At 34.7% G+C, this 20058-nt stretch overlaps 2 protein-coding genes and 1 pseudogene across 3 annotated transcripts; 2 read left to right on the top strand and 1 right to left on the bottom strand.

Annotated features, from left to right (window-relative positions):
* The first annotated feature begins 3964 nt into the window (after positions 1–3964).
* Positions 3965–7143, top strand: LOC120265318 (CBL-interacting serine/threonine-protein kinase 11-like). The gene is given in 6 exon segments (XM_039273188.1): positions 3965–3994; positions 5739–5912; positions 5914–5937; positions 5939–6055; positions 6058–6092; positions 6094–7143. Coding segments are annotated over 6 exon segments (1227 nt in total). The 3' UTR covers positions 6941–7143.
* Positions 7144–13654: 6511 nt separating this feature from the next.
* LOC120265317 lies at positions 13655–15496 on the top strand (annotated as a pseudogene).
* A 1225-nt stretch (positions 15497–16721) lies between these two features.
* LOC120264874 (CBL-interacting protein kinase 18-like) lies at positions 16722–19478 on the bottom strand. 2 transcript variants are annotated; one of them, XM_039272750.1, is made up of 2 exons: positions 19320–19478; positions 16722–18578 (listed from the first exon to the last, which is right to left on the bottom strand). In XM_039272750.1, the coding sequence occupies exon 2, from the start codon at positions 18263–18265 to the stop codon at positions 16892–16894; it is 1374 nt and encodes a 457-aa protein (XP_039128684.1). In that variant the 5' UTR covers positions 18266–18578; positions 19320–19478; the 3' UTR covers positions 16722–16891. The 2 variants fall into 2 exon arrangements, with proteins under 2 accessions (XP_039128684.1, XP_039128685.1); XM_039272751.1 differs by having other exon boundaries at positions 16722–18572.
* Between the last annotated feature and the right edge of the window lie 580 nt (positions 19479–20058).

The raw sequence follows: 20058 nt of genomic DNA, 5'->3' as shown, positions 1-20058 counted from the left end.
TATTATTATAATTATTATTATTATTATTATTGCCATCCCTTCAATACTGAGGGAGCTTATCTGGCGCTTAAAAAGTAAGATAAAGCTCTCACAATCATAAAGAACTCCTTAAGCCTAGGGAGAGCTTACTGGGATTGGGTTAAGTTGCCCTTTCCTTGTAACCTTTTTGGGTTGGGAGTGAGCTTACCCTATCCTTGACCTGAAAGCTAGTCTTGGGCCAAACAAGCTCATTGAGTATGGCGCGAGCTACCTTTGAACCCAGTGAGCGGGTTAATTTTTTGAATAGTAATCTAATGTTACCTTATTTTCACTTCAGTCATCCAACTTCATAATATATCAAAGTGATCGTTCGAGGTTTATAAAAAGCTTTATCATCGAGCGATCACTCGAGATTTTCGACGCTACTGATGGTCTCGTCAATAGGATTATTATGTGATAAGACATGATGTGGACGTATTCTTAACTACTAGCTTACTAGTCATAGAGCTATTGGGTGTCGAAATAATCTTACGTGATTATTCATGAAAGTTTTTTATAATTTAATAAGTGGCGACTTTGATATATTTTAGAAATGAGATAATTGATGATGAGAAAGATAGGGGAAAAAGAATATTAAAAATACAACCATAATTTTGAAAACTTAAAAAAAAAATGAATTACAAAAATAGGTCGATTTGAACATGAACTTTTGTGATCCATCAGAGTGCAACGTATGTTGTGGTCCTTTTTCTATTAAATTTATATTAATTCCACCTAATTCATGGGCACTGTATCATATAATGTGTGCGTCATGTAATGTCTAATGTATGTATACACATATTATCTTAATTCAAAAATAATCTTAAAAAATAAAAAATAGTTTGGGAGTTTTTTTATTTTTTTAGATTTTGTTCTCATCATTTAAGCAAATATATTAAGGACCATATAATTGTCTTTATGTTATTTTATTTTATTTTATTTTGTAGCACTCATTGAACTGCCCTACATTATGGTGAACTTGTTCCTCATTAGATTATAACCAAAAAAAAAAAACCCATTTTTCACTCTTGGTGTTTTCATATTTCTTGATAAATTTATCTGACACGTCAAATAAGTAATGCAATAACATAAAATAACCTTACAGAGGTAAAATACATAGCTAATAGACAGTTAAAATTAAAAAAAAAAAAACTAAACTAAACTAAAATAGTTATCCTCACAATTCAAACTCAACATCTAACAGCCTAGAGAACACTTTCTCTACATGAGCTTCGATCTTTTGCGCATGTTCATAGATTGAACGTTGTTGTGGGCCGTTGGATCCACACCAACCATCCAAATCCATTTCTACTACCTTAACTAAAACCCCAAAATACTTATTCAACCAGTTGAAACCAAGATCTGCGATTGATCATGCATCTACATCTTATTTATCTACCAAATTATCTCTCTCTCTCTCTCTCTCTCTCTGGCTTTCTATGGACATTCTGTGAACAGAAAACACTTTCTATATATGTATATATATAGAAAAGATCATTTGTGGACGTTTGTAGTCCACAGACCAGCATGATACCCATTCATTTGCTACAGTGAGAGCTAATTATGGGTTAGTTGGGTTAATTAGTCTGAGTTTTGGTTTTTAAAACATTGTTGTAGGATTCGCGAGAAATAGGGTCTGGATCGGTTCCGAGTTTGTTTGTATTGATTGTACACAAAATTGATTAAAGCTGTTCAAATCAAATTACGTGACATCTCACTTTTCATGCAATCTGATTCATGCTGACGTGATTACTGACTCATCATATGATAGTGATGACCGTTTGGATTTCGATCCAATCGCTGATATGACGTTCTGACAATATCATACTACCATCATCAACTATTGGATTTTGATCCAACGGTTGATAGCAACGTTTATAGATTTTAATTCTACGGACGTGCTTAGATGATTGAAGCTCATATATATTGAAGGACAAGTAAAAAAGTGAAGTAGAAAAATTAATAATTTTTTTATTTTTTAAATATATATATTAATTTATAGAAACTCAAGTTGCAGAAAAATAAAGTTTAGTAAAAATAAATTTTTACTAAAATTTTTTATTTACAATATAATAAATTTATTAAATGTTAAAAACTAAAAAATGAAATTTTACAAATATGTTTTTCTAAACCTGTAATAATTTTAGACTGCATATTAATTTACATAAAAAAACTAATTAGCTAAACATTAGATTTTTTTATAAAAAAAATATTATATAAATTAATTTATAAAATATTAAAAACTAAATAAGTTTCCACAAATATTTTTCTGAAAATATTATTTTTTTTATAATATATGTATTAATATGTATTATGTATCGATATATATGATTTAGGAGGCGTCCATGGCTGCCCTTTGCCCTCCCCTGGCCTCAACTCATGCATAGCAAAGTAATAGATCATTTCTGAATGGTCAACTATCACTCTCATAGTAATGATTGACAGTTACTGTTTCTCTGCATTTATCAAACATATATATAACATTAAAAAAATTTAATACTTAAAATAATATGATTTTTATAAAATATAAATCTTATAATATATAAGTGCAAAATCTACAGTAAGAATTTATTTCCCCTGTATTATATATATATATATGTATGTAACATTTTTATTTTATGTCTCTCCTCTCCTCTTCTCCTGAGGGAGGACAATCTCAATTCACTAAAACCCCCCTACAAGCGTCTTGTAACTGTATTTGGTTAGTGGTCAATTATTAGATAACTTAATTGTATTACATAAGATTAATAAAGGAAGTTAATTTTCTGTAGGAGGTAACTTACGTGTTTGTGTTTCATTTTGGTTATTGAACTTCCAATTTGCGTAAAAGGTTACATCCTCTGATCTTGTTTCTCCGGTGGTCGGCTCATGAGTGCCTGCGATTCACGCTGTCGGCGTGGTTCGTGCCGATCGCGATCGACTCATTTCTGACAGAGCCTCGTCTGCTTGGTTCATCTCATCATTAGCGCACACCGAGCAAAAATTTTGCCACATCACGGATTGGAAGCCACATCAATGTCACCTTCTTTCGTGGCATTTGCCCTAAATGGAGAAAAGTCGCGATGGCAAAATCTGCCTCGGGCCAGACCCCGAGCATGCATGGAGCCTCCCATCATAGGCCGAGGTGCTCCGAATAACACCGTGATTTTGCGGCTATGCTCCGATGCTGTACGTGTATCGGTGTTATCATGAAACGGTACCAGCGAGTGTGCGGCGAAAGCATAGTAACCTTCTTACGCAAATGGTGCGTGCGATGCGAAAATGAGCTACAACAGCAGCTAAGTCTCTACAATCCAAAGATAATACGGAATAAAGGTTTGAATTCTTCTTCCAACAGTATTGTTTTTGTATTGTTCATGACATATATTGGGTCGATGCTTATTTATATATTTGTTTCACGATTATAGGTGTAGTGCTCTTGTAGGAGTATTTTCATCTCTTTCCGGAATCACAAGACACGAGAAATGGGAGATCATAAATCAGAATCAGCTATGCCTCTCATACATATTGTCTACATGACAATCTCTTAAAATGGAGTTTCTGAAATCTATTAATACAAAAGCAGACAAAACAAATCTCTTTTTCAACTCAATATGTGCATATATGTATCTATATATATAGCATATATATATATATACCATATATATATATATGCATGTATGTATACAAATAAAGACCAACAAGAGCCCATCCTCCAACCAGTAAACATTGGCTTACGGTCACAGACTCACAGCGGCAGGACCACAAATGCAGAGTCATCTACGCCAACAATTCTGAATTCTAATAATTTCCAGTTGGGCTCGCATGGTGGCCATGCCCACAACCAGAAGGAAATTTGACGTTGGCACCTCTATCTCACTTAACTCCATTAAGTGGACCAAACCCAAATGTCCGACTACCTTAATTGTCATATATATATATATACTATATATATATAATAAAAGACATGGCTTTCATTGGTTCTCAGAGGATCACGGTAGTCTTTGCTCATCTCTCACCCATATCTACCATATGTGGTCCTCTTTTATTGTATGTGTATGTCTTCCATATATCTATATATGGTATATCATATATGCACACTTCACTCATCAACCGTTGGTTTCTTTCATAATGTCTTATCCACCACTGGTGTTTCTTTATATATATATGAGGGCCGTCTTTGGATGTCATATATAAAAAATCATGGATGTCCATTTATCGATCGTTGGATTCGTCTAGCGGATAACGTTGATAAGCGATGTACTACGATGTATATCACGATGGTGCGGACGGGTACCATTGATGTTGTTGGTTGGTTTACACCGATCCGACGGTGATAATCGGTCGTCCAGATTCTTATCTAGACGTTCTTAGAGATGTAAATTATATATATATATATATATATATATATATATATGTGGTAAATCATATATGCAAGACTTAGTATCAATCATTGGTATCTTACATAATGTCTTATCTACCACTGGTGTTTCTTTCTATATATATATGTGGAAAATATATAACTACAATTAAGTTTGGGCCCCTCAATCTAAAACACTTTATAGGAAATTTGGGTGAAGAACAGTTTTTCTCCCCTTTCACTTTTGAGACTGTTATCTATTGACTAATAAAGATTATCGCTTTCATAAATAAAAATTTATTTAAAACCCTAAGGAATGGTGGCGCACGGCTTTTTGCTGAAACAGCCTCTTTGGAATAATAACATGGCATTTATTGATTGAGAAATTGCTGAGACCTGGGAAGGACACTGGCACCAGCAAAAGCATTTAGAATGTGCTTTCTTTTATATATATATATATATATAACGTAAGACTTGAATTTCAGGGACTGGGTTTGTACTTTGTACTCTTCTTCAGCATGTACAGTGTGTCTTTGGACCGCGTTTGATTAACAAAAAAATTCTAATTAAAATTTTTAATTAAAAAATGTTGTGAGACACACACACACACACACACAACGTTATTTTTGCCCAAATTATTTATTGAATTTTTTTTTGGATTAATCTAAAACTTTACTATTTAAAATAAGATCATCATTTCATAAAAAAAAAAATCTAAATTTATATATACATATATGAAGATTTATACTGTGCGAATTAATTTTTATAATTGAGATTGAAAAAATTTCTATTGATACAATACTTGAATGATAATCAATAAAATATTATACATCCCACTTCAATATTGTTTATCCTAATAGATAATTTGTGTTAACAAATATAAAAAAATATTTCTATAAACTAACGTCCGGTTAATATGTCATGTGATATATGAGAACGATTTGTGAAGTGTAATCCAACTAAAATCTTCCTAATAATCCAACTAAATATATGCTATGAATCATATTAATTATTATCATCAAGTATATTATATTATTTTTATTTTTATTACCTCGGACCCGCGTTGCAAATTAAGCGCTAAATTAGGGTTGAACAATTTATTTATGATTAGAAATTTATACTCTTATTCCTACTTAATCCAAATCCCACCACCTTGTCTTATTAGTGGGTTCACGTTAACTTTAAAAGATAAAAGAGGAACACTGGAAACCCAATACCCTTTCGTTGGCTCGCGCACTCTTCACTCATGAAACTATAAATCCAAAGCTTCGTCGAAGAAGAAAAAGTATTACTAGTACCTGAAAAAGCCATGCCGTACACCGAGATCTCCTCTCGCCGGACTCCGGCGAGAAACCATGGTCGAAGGTGATCTTCAACTAAGTACGAGCTCGGTCCTCTCCTCGGCCGCGGCGCCTCCGCTAAGGTCCTCCTTGGCCGCGATCTAACCACCGGTCACAAAGTCGCCATCAAGATCATCAGTAAGCTGCGAATCACGAAGCATAACCTCGCCGACAACGTCCACCGTGAGATCGACGCCATGCGCCGCCTCCGCCACCCCAAACGTCGTCCGCCTCCATGAGGGTCCTCGCCTCCCGCACCAAGATCTACTTCGTCCTCGAACTCCTCAAAGGCGGCGAGCTCTTCACCCGCCTCGCCTCCGGCGGCCACGTCCCGGAGGACACCGCCCGCCGCTATCTTCCCGCCAGCTCGTCTCCGCCCTCGGTTATTGCCACTCGTGGCGTATTCCACCGAGATCTAAAACCCGAGAACCTCCTCCTCGACGATCACGGCAATCTCAAGGTCACCGATTTCGGCCTCTCCGCTCTCCAACCCTCAAACCCCTCTCCTCTCCACACCCTCTGCGGCACCCCGGCCTACGTCGCGCCGGAGATCCTCTCTAGAAAGGGCTATGCCGGCGCCGCCGTCGACGTCTGGTCCGCCGGAATCGTCCTCTTCGTACTCACCGCTGGGTATCTCCCTTTCAACGACTCCAATATCTCCAATCTCTACCGCAAGATCTACCGCGGCCAGTTCCGGTGCCCACGGTGGACATCGCCGGAGCTCCGGCGGCTTCTCTCCCGCATCCTGAACACGAATCCCGAGACCCGGATCACCGTCGATGAGATCCTCCGCGACCCGTGGTTCCGGAAGGGTCTAGAAGACGATGAGATCGCTGAGATGGCGCGTTTTGGTTCTAATCTCGAGGCAGATGTCTCGAAGCTCGATGACCGTGAGATGAACGCCTTCGATATTATCTCCTTCTCCTCCGGTTTCGATTTGTCCGGTTTATTCGGTCCGAAGCCGGACTGGGAACGGTTCATCTCGACCGAACCGGCCGGGTCGGTTCTCGACCGCGTGGTCGAGATTGCAAAATCAGACGGGCTAAGAACAAAGAGAGGTACTGTAAATGATAAGGGACAAGATGGGAATTTAGTGCTTGTGGAGGGGCATAATGGTAATCTTCCCGCACGTGTTGGAGTTTACCGGTTGCCCGGGAAATTGGTCTTGGTGGAGGTTGAACGCAATGAACGGTGGAGTGGTGGGTATTGGCAGGAGAAGCTCGGTCTGAGCGATGACCGGTGATGGCCGGAAAATCTCAATGGTAATATATATTTTTTTTTTATGTATATATCGATAAGCCAATAATCCTTGATCCCTCTGAAATTTTGAACTCACAATCTTCTGCTTGGAAGGGTAAGGAAATATCAATTTTTTTATTTTAGATTAAATTAGTTCTCGTCGGTATTATTAATTCTGACGAGTTCTGATGATATTATTTTTGTGTATATTATTGTGTGTTAAGTTGTTGTGAAAAAATAATATTTAAGTTAAAAAAAATTATAAAAATTTAGAATTAGGTTTTTTAATATGGAAATATCAGCAAACCAACACTCTATAATCATTGTTGTGGAAAAAACCTTTTATTTGGAAAGAAAATGAGTTATCATCTTTTTATCACAGAGATACTCTGAAATTAGCGATACAAAATTATTCAAAAATCTTATCTAAATTAAATTAATTTTTTTAGGTAAGCTTTTAAGCAATAAAATAATTTATGGATGAATTCAAGCAATTTTTTAAAAAATAATCCAAGCAATTTATTATAGATGTTTGCCCTCCAATTGGATGGGAGGATCAAATTAATAATTAAAAAAATTAGCTTAATAATTAATTATAGAAATATTAGCTTAATTAGTTGGGTTGGAGTAGCAATACTACCAACAAAAGTCCCATTATTATTATTTTTTTATTATTTATTTATTTATTTTTTTGAAAATGTGGCCACCTGCATTAGGGAAGAACAAAACAACAGAAATAGTCCACTAGAAGTGGAAGACTGAAAAAACAATAGCAACAACGACAAAGGGCGAGACAGCAGACACACTGCAACACAACAATACAATAAAACGCAGGGGACGGCACTCAGGAAGCGATACAACTACGAGCAAACAAACGGGGCTCGCTGTCACCACCTTCACTACTCACTCATCGCCTGAACCTGAGTGCTGTCTAATTATTATTTTCTAACTCACCTAATTTAATAGTACCCATTTTTCAAACATCTAATGCCCCTGGTCACCAAGTAGTTAAGTTTTGTTCTAAAATAAATATGAAACTCAAAAACTTCACATAGATATAATCAAATTAAGACTCCCTAACAATTTTATATGGGCTCTACACACTACTATTCTTGGTCCAAAATGACTTGACAAAATTTGAATTTTTTTTAATTTTAATAATTCATATGTTTTTTTTCAAAAAATTTAAAAAAAAATTAATGTGGCTAACAATGAGTAGTGGAGTTATTGCAAAAATCAAATGCACACACTGCTACTATAAATCACAAAAATAGGGAAACAGTGAAACCACTCAAGCAACAGAGTTGTGGTTTGTTGTGGATACTATTAATTTCAATAATTTTCCTACTGACTCAAATTAAATCAGCCACTAAAATGAATGGCCATAAAGGAATACCAATTAATGATCAAGGGTCATGCCAATGTTCTTTGTATATAATTTTTGTACAGTTATTATCAATCAGTGACAAAACCATTCTCATTGATTTATATGACTCACACTTGGCATGTTTTAATTTGTTGCTACTTCAGCTTTTTATTCATCCATTGATGCTTTGTTGGGAAGGATTCATACGGACAAAGTCCTGACAACATAAACAAAACTTGGGTTGATCACACGCAATGATTAGTTTTGATAAGTTTAAGAGTTCCATGTTTAAATAAATAAGCAACAGAGATTTTTTAGGGATTGATTTATAACACACTGTTTGTGTGGACCTTGCCTTGTGTTTTTTGTCCCGCACTCAGAGGAATCGGGTATCTTTAAAGATCCCGCCAAACATCCTCCTCTACAAAAATAATACCTACTCTTTCCGATTTTTATTTAATATATTGTGAAAAATTTTTTGTTTTATTTGTTACATTAAAAATTTTGTGCAGATTAAATATATTTTTCAAATTTATCTTTTAATTTAATATACTTGTAGATTTTCGATAAATTACATGCTAATTAAGCATTAAATCATATATTCAAATTAGTAGAGTTTTAAATAGGAGTAGTTTTGGAAAGTAATGAAATTTTTTATAAAATATAAGTAACTAACTAACTTTAACCAATTTTTTTTTAATCAGTGTGAATTAGGTAAATATGATAAGTAAAAAAAAAAGTAATCTATAATATTAATTTTTTATATAAAAAATTAATTTAAAATAAATGCATAAATTTTTTAATAAAATAAAATTATAACACTAAACAAATAACATTATTATAAAATCACATCAACAAAGTTAACTATGTCAAATCTATAATACAAAAAATCCAAGAAATGAGTATTTATGAATGTATATAACGGTTTTTTTTTAATTTTATTTTTTTAGTTTAATTTGGATAAGGAATCAAAATTTTTGTACTAATCCCTGCCCAGATTTCATAATAGTTGGTTTTCACCTGAAACTCGATGAAAGCTAATTTTCAACGTCAAATTCAGATAGAATAAGTTGGGTCAAGTTTGAGTATATTTATCATCACTAAGTATGATAATTATGATTTTTATTTTTAGTATTTTACTTGCATCAATATTACCTTTAAATTTTTATTTGCTTGTCAGCTAAACAGAACCTTTAAGCTTAAATCACAATTTAAGATGCTAATGTAAGGTTAGATATTGCTGTGTAACTTTATCTCACTAACAATACAAATTTAAAGTTTTCATGGATTTTACCTTGTCAAATGCCGGCAATCTCAAATTCACAACTTTTGTTGATGGGGACCTTGCCATATCATTATTTATCATCTAGTAAAAAGATGTTAATCCGAATAAAATAACATTGGAGTTTGTTATCAATTTATTATTCCACTTTTTATATGGCATGGGCTGCTTTTTAAGTTTTAACTATAATTGTATACTTTATTTTAGGTTTTAGAGAAAAATTTTTGGACGTGGACCAAAAACTATCAATTTTTTAATAGTTTAAAGTTTCTTGTTTAACAACTAAATTAAGTTTTTGTAATAACTAAAACATACATCTTGCATTTTATTTTTGTTTTTTTGATCCAAGGAAAAAGGTTCCAATTGATTGCTCAAAAATCAAGTGTAGTAATAAAATTGGAAGATGTATAAAAAAAGATAATTATTTTTCCCCTTTATATTAGTATTAGTGTAACCATTGAGTGATATATATATCAATTATAGGAACGCTTGTGTTTCAGTCGTCAGATTTACAAACCATCTATTTGTGTTAATGATAAATTAAAGCAGATGCATTCACACAATATTATCAATAATTGCAAAAAATAATAATGTATATTATACTGAGAAGCACAATGCTCTACACATTAAAAAAAAATGGATGCATAGTTTTTTTTATCAAACATGTGATAATTATCATAATAATAACTAAACTAAAATTAGCCTTTGAAACCGATTCAACTAGTGTTCGATACTCATTTAGTTACCCATTTTTTTGTGTTCCGTCTTCTTTTTGTAAATCTCTCTTTGTTTTCTCTTCTATTCTTTTCATTCCCATAGAGCATTGCAGAGAACGTATACTATATATATATATATATCTTTTAATTTTTATTGTCTCAACTTAATTAATCATTTTATCATTAATATTAGTTTTTATAAACTTCATCATAAATTTAAACTTGATCTTAGTAACAGATTTCCTTTCATAAAAATTAGATGCAAAATAAAATGTCTTTTTTAGTTCAGTAGATGTACATGTATTCATTATTAGGCATTCTGCGTACAGTTAGTACGCTCAACCATATGCTGTAACTCAGACCGTAATATTTTTAATATATATATATATATATATATATATATATGGTACAAGCTTTTAATTCTAAAGGTCCACTGGGCCGTTCTTTGTACTGGGCTGTGCAAAACTCAATAATAAGGACTGAACCCAAGCTTCAACCATACGTTTGGAAAAACCTTTTTCGTTAGAGGGTTCTATTCACAATGGGCGATGACTATATATCAACATGGGGAGTATGGGTAGCAGAGCTTTGTTGACAGTTTTCTAAGGGAGGTCCATCTGGGCCGTTCTTTTGTAGCTGGGCTGTGCAAAAGCTCTAGATAATCAAGGACTGGTTAACTCCAAGCTATCAAATCCTATACGTTTGCAAAAACCTTTTTTTGTTTAAAAATAAAATTTAATGCATGGAGATATATACATATATATATATATATATATATAAACATATATGAAATCTCTTTTTAAGGGCACCATTTGTGCCTCACTCCCTCCCAATATGCGAGTTAAAAATTATTATTATTATCTTTAAATATGGATAAACTACATTCATTAAAGCCTCTATCAACCGAAGAGACTAAAAACGAAAAGCAACGAATCACTAGGTGTGGTACATCAACCAAAAAGAAACAAAGCGAAAAATAAAAGCAAGATGAGGAAGCAAGACTCCCTTCAAACCCCCAAGCTCGCTAGCCCGTGCTAAAAACAAGTGTCTCCTTCGAAGTTGGAACCTCATCAGAGTTCGCAACACGAGGTCCCAAAAACTCTAAGCTTTTTCAAATGGTTGATATGAAATTTCTCAGCTTCTCTTTAAAACTTTTTTTCCGGTTGAAATTATTTTTAAATTACATCTTTTGAATATATATTTATAAAATTAGAATGAGTCAAAGTTATATCAAAAGTAATTGATAAAACAGTGATCATTGACATTGTATCTTCTACATTAAAAAAAGAAAAATAAAAATAAAAAAATGGAAATGATCAAAGTGAGACAAATTAAATCTAACCATAAATTTTCATAATAATTTCAAAAATACCAAAAGATATATGCTTAGCCCAAGTTATCACACACATTTTTTGTGTGTCATTTTAATCAATTTCTCATACTTCTCTCATGATCTCTCACATGGATTTAGTCCCATTGATATGACCACATGCTCCTAAAACCTAATTTTCAACCCTCATTAAACATAAAAATTCAAAAAGCATATGTGAAATTAAAAACAAAAAAAAGCAAGTGATATGTCTTGTGGATGATGATTATTTTTTATTGAAAAAAACATATAATAATTATAAATTACTCCAAGTCATCCTTACACTCCAAAACAAGTTAGCAAGTGACAGACAAAGAATCAAGTTAGTCATAAAAATGACACATTCCTTGGTACATGGAACTTCATGGAAACAAGCTTTAATTTTTCTCACCAACCAATTACCATCTTATCTATGTTTTTCAAACTTTATTGCAAACATTGAAGTTGGTCACTCTGACACGCTACTAACACTTTATTAGGTAAGTGGATGCCAACCATGGCCAATACATCACCATTAACCACCATCCAAACTCAATCAAATGGTCATTAGACCTTTCATAAACTTTTAACAAAGTCTTTTAAAAAAAGAAAAAGGTGCAACTCTTGGGAGTGGAACCATTTGACAAAAGAGCTAGGCCATGTTAATGAGAATGATCCTCATCTAAAACCACTAAAAAGTAGATGGATAGAATAAATTAGATGTACATGAGTACATGTCCATTGCTTGCTTTTTATTAAAAAAATTAAACAAACTTTGCAAAAGAATTTTTTTGGAGTTTGGAGTCTTTTGGACCCCTACTTCCCTCACCATGTATTATTTCAATACTTTTTACAATAGTAATTACAGCTTGCTTTTTTTAACTTTTTATTATTTTTAATTGACATATGAAAATTCTGTGCCATTCCTTTATTGATAACCAATAACTTTTTGCTGTATGATGACAGATGAATTTAAAATTGAATTGGTGTTTTATGTATTATTATTTCACTGAATAATGCATTTAAATAACAAATAATTCTTAGTAATAAATATTATTAAATAGAAATGATAATATAATTAGGAATTGGAATATATATATATATATATGTAAGATGTTGATGAAACACAATCAAATGAATTTTATTAAAGAATAGAAATAAATGTAGAAGTTAAGCAAATTATAAACCTAACTAGGTTGAAAGAAATAGACCTAGACAAGAAATTAATTAGAACAAAAGTTACAATGATTAGTTAATAATTTAGAGAAAAATGAAATGAAATTTAATTTAGATTTAAATTATTTCATAATAATATAAAATTAAATAGATGTAAATATATCGTAGTCCATAATATTATCATTTTAATTTCAATACCTCTCAAACCAAAATTTAAAAGTTAAAATCCCTTTCAACTCAACTACTAAAAATTCATTCAGATATTTATAAAAAAAATTCTATGTTGATCTTAATCAGTATTTTAAATAATAATATTATATAAATTAAATATTATCCATCGTACTTCATACTCCATTAGATGCATATAAATATAAATTTCTTTTTTTAATAAACAAGCAACAAACAGTTTTTCAAAAAGAAATCAAAGATGTACATAAATATTGAATAAACTCAACAAACAACTATTATCACTTTTATGGAATTCATATTTACTGGTTCCAAAAAAAGTATTTTTCTGATTCTGCCCTATCGTATGTGTCATAAATATATATATATATATTTTTTTAATGAAAAACACATATAAGACTGTGATAGAGCACTAATAAAGAATAGTAACTAAACAATATGAGCTTCTACTTTGTATGGTTTTGATCTCGGTTTTATATAGATTTTTAGCGTAACGAACACCCTAGTGAAGAGACCCATACATCTCTCTCCCATGCATGCAAGCAATACACACAGTGAACCAAAGATAAATTTTTTTACATGATTGTGATTTTTCCAACTGTGAAGCTTCTTTACATTCTCAAAGTCAATTCTCATAATTTATATATCCACCACCATTCAAATATAACCAACTTCTCTACCAAAACCTCTCTCAATCTCTTCTTACACCCTCTCTTATCTTATGGATCTCCCTAGAACCACCACCAACACCACCACCACCAAAACCATCTCACCTTACTCGCCTCAATGCCTTCATGGCCAAATCCTTCATCGGCCGGAGATTCAAACTAACCCAACGACAAACAACCTTCACAACCGAGCTCCGTGCCGGCACCACCACCTTCCTTACCATGGCCTACATCCTCGCCATCAACGCTTCAATCCTCTCCGATTCCGGCGCCACCTGCTCCATCTCCGACTGCACTCACCCTTCTCCAACCTGCAAGTTCCCTCCCGTCGACCCAGGCTACTCTTCCTGCATCTCCACCGCTCGCCGTGACCTCATCGTCGCCACCGCCGCCTCCTCCGCCATTGGCTCTTTACTCATGGCTCTCTTCGCCAACCTCCCTCTCGCTCTCGCCCCCGGTATGGGCACCAACGCTTACTTCGCTTACTCCGTAGTCGGCTTCCACGGTTCCGGCAACCTCCCTTACCGCACCGCCCTCGCTGTCATCTTCCTCGAAGGTCTTATCTTTCTTCTAATCTCCGCCATCGGCCTTCGTGGTAAACTCACTTCACTCATACCAAATCCAATCCGCATCTCCTCCTCCGCCGCCATCGGCCTTTTTCCTCGCCTTCATCGGCCTTCAGCCCAATCAAGGCATAGGCCTTATCGGCTTCTCTCCATCCACAATCTTAGGTCTCGCTGCTTGCCCAGTCTCCGACCGTGCCTCCCTTTCCCCAGTCCTCACCTTCTCCAACGGCACCACCGTTCTCCTCCCCAACTCCACCGTCTCCTCCCCCATCTTCTGTCTCCACCACCGCATGCTCAGCCCCCACCTTCTGGCTCGCCGCCGTTGGCTTCCTCATTATCTCCTTATGCCTTATCAAACACGTCAAGGGAGCCATCATCTACGGCGTTCTCTTCGTCACTTTCATCTCCTGGTTCCGCAACACCTCAGTCACCACCTTCCCTAACACTCCCTCCGGCGACGATGCTTTTTAACTATTTCAAAAAAATTCGTCGACGTTCACAAAAATCCAGTCCACCGCCGGCGCTCTCCGTTTCTCAGGCATAACCAAACCATTCTTCTGGGAAGCTCTTCTCTCTTTTCTCTACGTAGACATTCTTGACACCACCGGCACTTTATACTCCATGGCTAACTTCGCCGGCTTTGTTGCCGGTGATGGTAGCTTTGAAGGCCAGTATTTTGCATTCATGTCTGATGCTACTGCAATTATCATCGGCTCTTTACTTGGTACCTCGCCGGTGACTACGTTTCTTGAGTCTTCAACGGGGATTAGAGAAGGTGGGAGGACGGGGTTGACGGCGATGACGGTGGCCGGGTATTTCATGCTGGCTTTCTTCTTCACTCCATTGCTAGCTTCGATACCGCCGTGGGCAGTAGGACCACCGTTGGTGCTCGTCGGAGTGATGATGATGAAGTCAGTGAAGGAGATAGAGTGGGAGACATGAAGGAAGCTATACCGGCGTTTATGACACTGATTCTGACGCCATTGACGTACTCGATTGCTTATGGACTCATCGCCGGCATCGGAACTTACGTCGTCTTGCATGCATGGGACTGGGCGATCGTCGCATGGCGGTGGTTGGTGATGAAGAGGAAGATGAAGAAGAGGGTGGAAAACACTGTTGCTGGCGGAGCCAATAATCATAGTGATAAAACACTTGACATTTGATTTGCTGAAATCTAGTCAAAACTGATAATTATGATAATCTTATTATCAAATGTATTGGATTGAGTTACATGGGGAAAAAAAAACACATATATAGTAAAAAAAAAGTTTTATCTTTTTTTTTCTTTTGTTTTTTTCTACTTATATATATATATATATATATATATGTATGTATGTATATATATATATAACTGGACAGGCAGCATAAGCACGAGTTCGGATCAGCAGGACAAAAAAGCCCTATATAAAAACTCTAAAATTATTTTAAATATTTTAATATGTTTAAATGATTAACATGTTAAATGCATTATTGATTTAGACCAAATACCTTATCATCAAAAGTTTATCCAAGTGATAGAAGTAATGTGTATACAAATAATACCCATAGGACAAAATCTACCTTTTATAGAACTCTTACCGTTTATTTTAGATTGATTTAGAGCCAGTAATTTCTGGAAAATTTGTGGATTAAAAACCTATGAAAACATTTAGGTTGGAACCATCTTTATACAAGTTTAAAAATAAATATTTATTTCATAAACCAATCCAAAAACGGACCTATCAAACATTCCTTACTTTGCGGCTTTATGTGAGCTCAATGGGTGGCATTGTGCTGCCTTTTAGTGGCCTTTTCTAGTTCATTACATAAGTGGACATGAGGTTTATCTTGTTATTCTATGGTTAGCTTTAATGATGCTAGATTTCTCTCTTCTGTTTTAGTTTGTTTAAGGAATTGCTTTGCCGACCTGTCTTAATATATATATATATATATATATATTTGAAGGAAGTGGGTGCAATAGTTTTAGCTGATTTTGATGAAAATTTCAACATCTGAGAGGACTTGATGGTCAATTAAAACAACCATTATGATGTTTTTGTTTGAATCTAATGGCCGACATGGAGCACTAGTAGAACAGTAAGAACCTAACAGTAAATGATTTCAAAGCATGCATGAATCTAGCTTAGTTGACTACTAGTTTTATGATTCCACATTCAAAATCCTTGAGGTCCATCATCCCATGAAAAAAAAGTATCACTAAATGACAATCTAATTGGAGGTAGAGAAGATCCTGTCTGCAAGGCTACCCCATTGGAAGGATATATATATCCTAATAAACAGGGGATGGTTGGATCAATGGTCCCTCTAATTCTCTTTCTCTCAACTTGCAACTCTAATACTCTTTAGACTCTCTGTTTTGCCTGTCTAGCATGCCTTGTGTACTCATTACTTCATTCTCTCATGTGTTTGCTTGTGTATGATTACAGAATTAAGTAATGATATGAATTGCATCATTGATGGACAAACAAATCTAATTCACATGTGAAAAAGTCAACAAAATTCCATTGCTAAATTATGTCCAACAGCACACGTTTTGGAAGTATCAACATATGCAAACAAGCTCACAAGCGCCCACTCAAAAAACATAGACAATAGTAACAACTGAAACATAACAACTGCAAAACAGTAGAATGGTGGAAAGTTTTTAATGCTCGTCTTCTTCATCTTGAAGCTGCTGCTGCTGCTGCTGCTGCTGCTTATCACCTTGCCATGCCCAAACAATGTCCTTCAGAGCTGGCCTTATGTCTTGTTTCATTAGCTTCTGATACTCGAGTGTATCGCCGTTTGTTTTCTTTATCTCCACAAGATGGAATGCAGGAGTGACCTCGAAGATTTCTGCACCAATGGCCAATACTCCCTTCCTGCCTTCTTTTGATCCTTCGATTTTCAAGACTCCGTCATCTTTCTTCTTGACCTTAAGCTTCAATTTTCTTGCAATATCTTCCAGTTTTGAAATAATGTTCCAAGCTGGTTGTGTAGAAGTAAATCTCACCTCCCTTCGGTTGTCAGTCTGCTCGAATAAACTTGAAAGATCAAACCCTGCAGAGAGAGCGATGATGTCGAAAGCATTCAAGTTTGTCAGTTTCGCCATCTCTTGCTTCACTTCTGTCTTACCAGTGTCAGACGAACTAAGAACAGAATCAATATCCACTGGCACCAGTTCCGTCGTTGGCATTCCATTCTGCATTAGTTTGTCATCAAGTCCTTTTTTGAACCAAGGATTCTGCATAATTCTCGCAATTGTGATCCTTGTATTAGGATTCGGATCAAGTATCCTTAGTAACAATCTCCGAACATCACTAGGAAACCAATTAGGACACTTGAATTCTGCCTTTCCGATCTTTTTATACATCTCCATCAAATTGGGATCTTGGAAAGGGAGATAACCAGCCAAGAGGACAAACAAGATCACTCCGCATGACCAGATATCAGCTTTCGCTCCATCATATCCTTTTCTATTTATCACCTCAGGAGCAACATATGCAGGAGTTCCACAGGTAGTATGAAGCAGTCCATCTTGCTTTTTCGACTCGGCAAGAGCACTCAAACCAAAATCAGACACCTTCAGATTCTCGTCGTCATCCAGAAGAAGGTTCTCTGGTTTCAAATCACGATGATACACACCTCTGCTATGGCAGAAATCCACGGCACTAATCAGCTGCTGAAAATATTTCCTCGCAAGCTCCTGCCGGAGTTTCCCCTTCAAAACCTTGTTGAACAATTCACCACCTTTGACATACTCCATGACAAAATATATCTTAGTTTTGCTTGCCATGACTTCATAAAGCTGAACAACATAAGGGTGTCTCACCAAACTCATTACCGAAATCTCTCGCTTTATCTGATCCATGAGACCAACCTTCAAAACTTTTTCTTTGTCAATCACCTTTATAGCAACATTCTGAGAGGTTTTCAGATTCCTGCCATGGAAAACTTTGGCGAAAGTTCCTTGACCTAATAGTTTTCCCAATTCATATCTTTGCATCAAAACAGAACTTCCTTTGTTCTCTGTCCCCATTTACGATATGTATATATATCTCAAACAACAATCAATATATATTGCAAACAATCCACGAATGCGGGATAGTAGGGAGGTCGATCTCAACCGTCGTCACCAATGTCGTGATCTATTACGACAGGCTTCTTTAAATTCTGAGCTCCATTCAGTTTTTGTGCATGAAGCACCGAGTCTCCAATCTCATCAAGGATAAATAAGGGCAGCTCAAATGGAGCTACGAACAGATAAACCTCACGCGATAAATTCTCCGCAAGCACACACATCTTTCAGCATTCCCTGGTTTTTTTGGTTCTTCCAATTCTTTTCCCTGCAACTTTAATCCAAAATCAACTTGAGATTGTATATATTAGCAAAAGATAGTATATTAGTAACATCTACAACAAGATAAATAACAAAAAGCAGTATGAGATTTGCATCATAACACACTTCCTGAACCCAAATCCTCTACACAACAATATAAATATGAAAGCCATTAAATTAAATTGTGGACATACTCAGAAAGATATTAATATTAGAAGAGGAGTGAATCTAAAAGATACAACTTTAGCTTAAAAAAATTAGCAGGAATGAAAGACGAGCAGGTTGAAATGGAATCAGTAACTAAGAAAACATACAAATGAAATACCCAGAACCACATCATCAAAAACCAAACCAATTTAAACTAAAACCATATGATGGACACACAGGAGTTCCTAATTCAGTAATTGCGAGATATAATTCACATTAGAAAATTCAAGATATTATGAGGAAATCAGCCACTTTCTAACATCCACATTACCATGAAGCAAAACAGTAACAGAGAGTATATAAATACATAAATGAGTGGAAAATCCCAATCTTTCGAAATGAAAATTTAACAAAAGATCCATAATAGCACACACAAAAAACACACACATAACCATCAGGGCATACTAAAACAAGAAAAGGAACATCCTTTCAACATCTCACACATTCAAAATCAATTTTTTTATCTATTAAACTTAAAAACAAGAACAAAAGGCCATTCAATTTGTGAAAAAAAAAAAAGAAAAGAAAAAAAGGTTAGATCTTTCACCTTTCCACGCGAGGAAGACGAATAAAAAACTCCCCAAAATCAACCCTCCGGTCGATCAAGAGGTATGAGATCGAAGAAAGAAGAGATTTTTAGAACAATTGAAATCGAAATCGAAGCCTTCTTCTCAAAACCCACTCTTTTTTACTCTCAGGCGATGCTTTCGGGATTCTCAGACATTCTCGTCTTTATATATATATACACATACATCGCTGTTATCAAACCCTTGTTCAAGACCTGAAATTACCATAAAGCCCTCAACTTTAGCAAAATTACGTCTTAATAAAGAAAGGACCCTGGAACGATTGGATTCCAGTGAGCTGTAGTTCAATTTATTTATCAATTTTTAAATATAATAATAGAAAGAAAATAAAATGAAATATTTTGTTTACATATAATTAAAATTTCCAAATACACAAAGTTAAGCTGAAAATAAAACGCAAGTAATTTTTTTTTCTAATATTTTATTTAATTTAAATTTCCAAATCCTCCTATGAAAGCTGCTCATGCATTTCTTCTCCAAAGATAATATACTATAATAATAATAATAATAATAATAATAATAATAATATTATTATTATTATTATGAATGTTTAAAATTATATAACTCAAATTACAAAGGTGACAAGGTATTTTTAAAAGAATATGCAAGTATAAATTATAATAGTTACAGTAGCTTAATGGTTTTTTATAAATAAATTTTTTCTGTCATGCAATTTTGGAGCGGAGAAAATATTATTCT

The sequence above is a fragment of the Dioscorea cayenensis genome, chromosome 7 (assembly GCF_009730915.1).
Source record: "Dioscorea cayenensis subsp. rotundata cultivar TDr96_F1 chromosome 7, TDr96_F1_v2_PseudoChromosome.rev07_lg8_w22 25.fasta, whole genome shotgun sequence".
NCBI lineage: Eukaryota > Viridiplantae > Streptophyta > Magnoliopsida > Dioscoreales > Dioscoreaceae > Dioscorea > Dioscorea cayenensis.
Note: the sequence above shows the minus strand (reverse complement) of the source record. Positions and strands in the feature narration are given on the sequence as shown.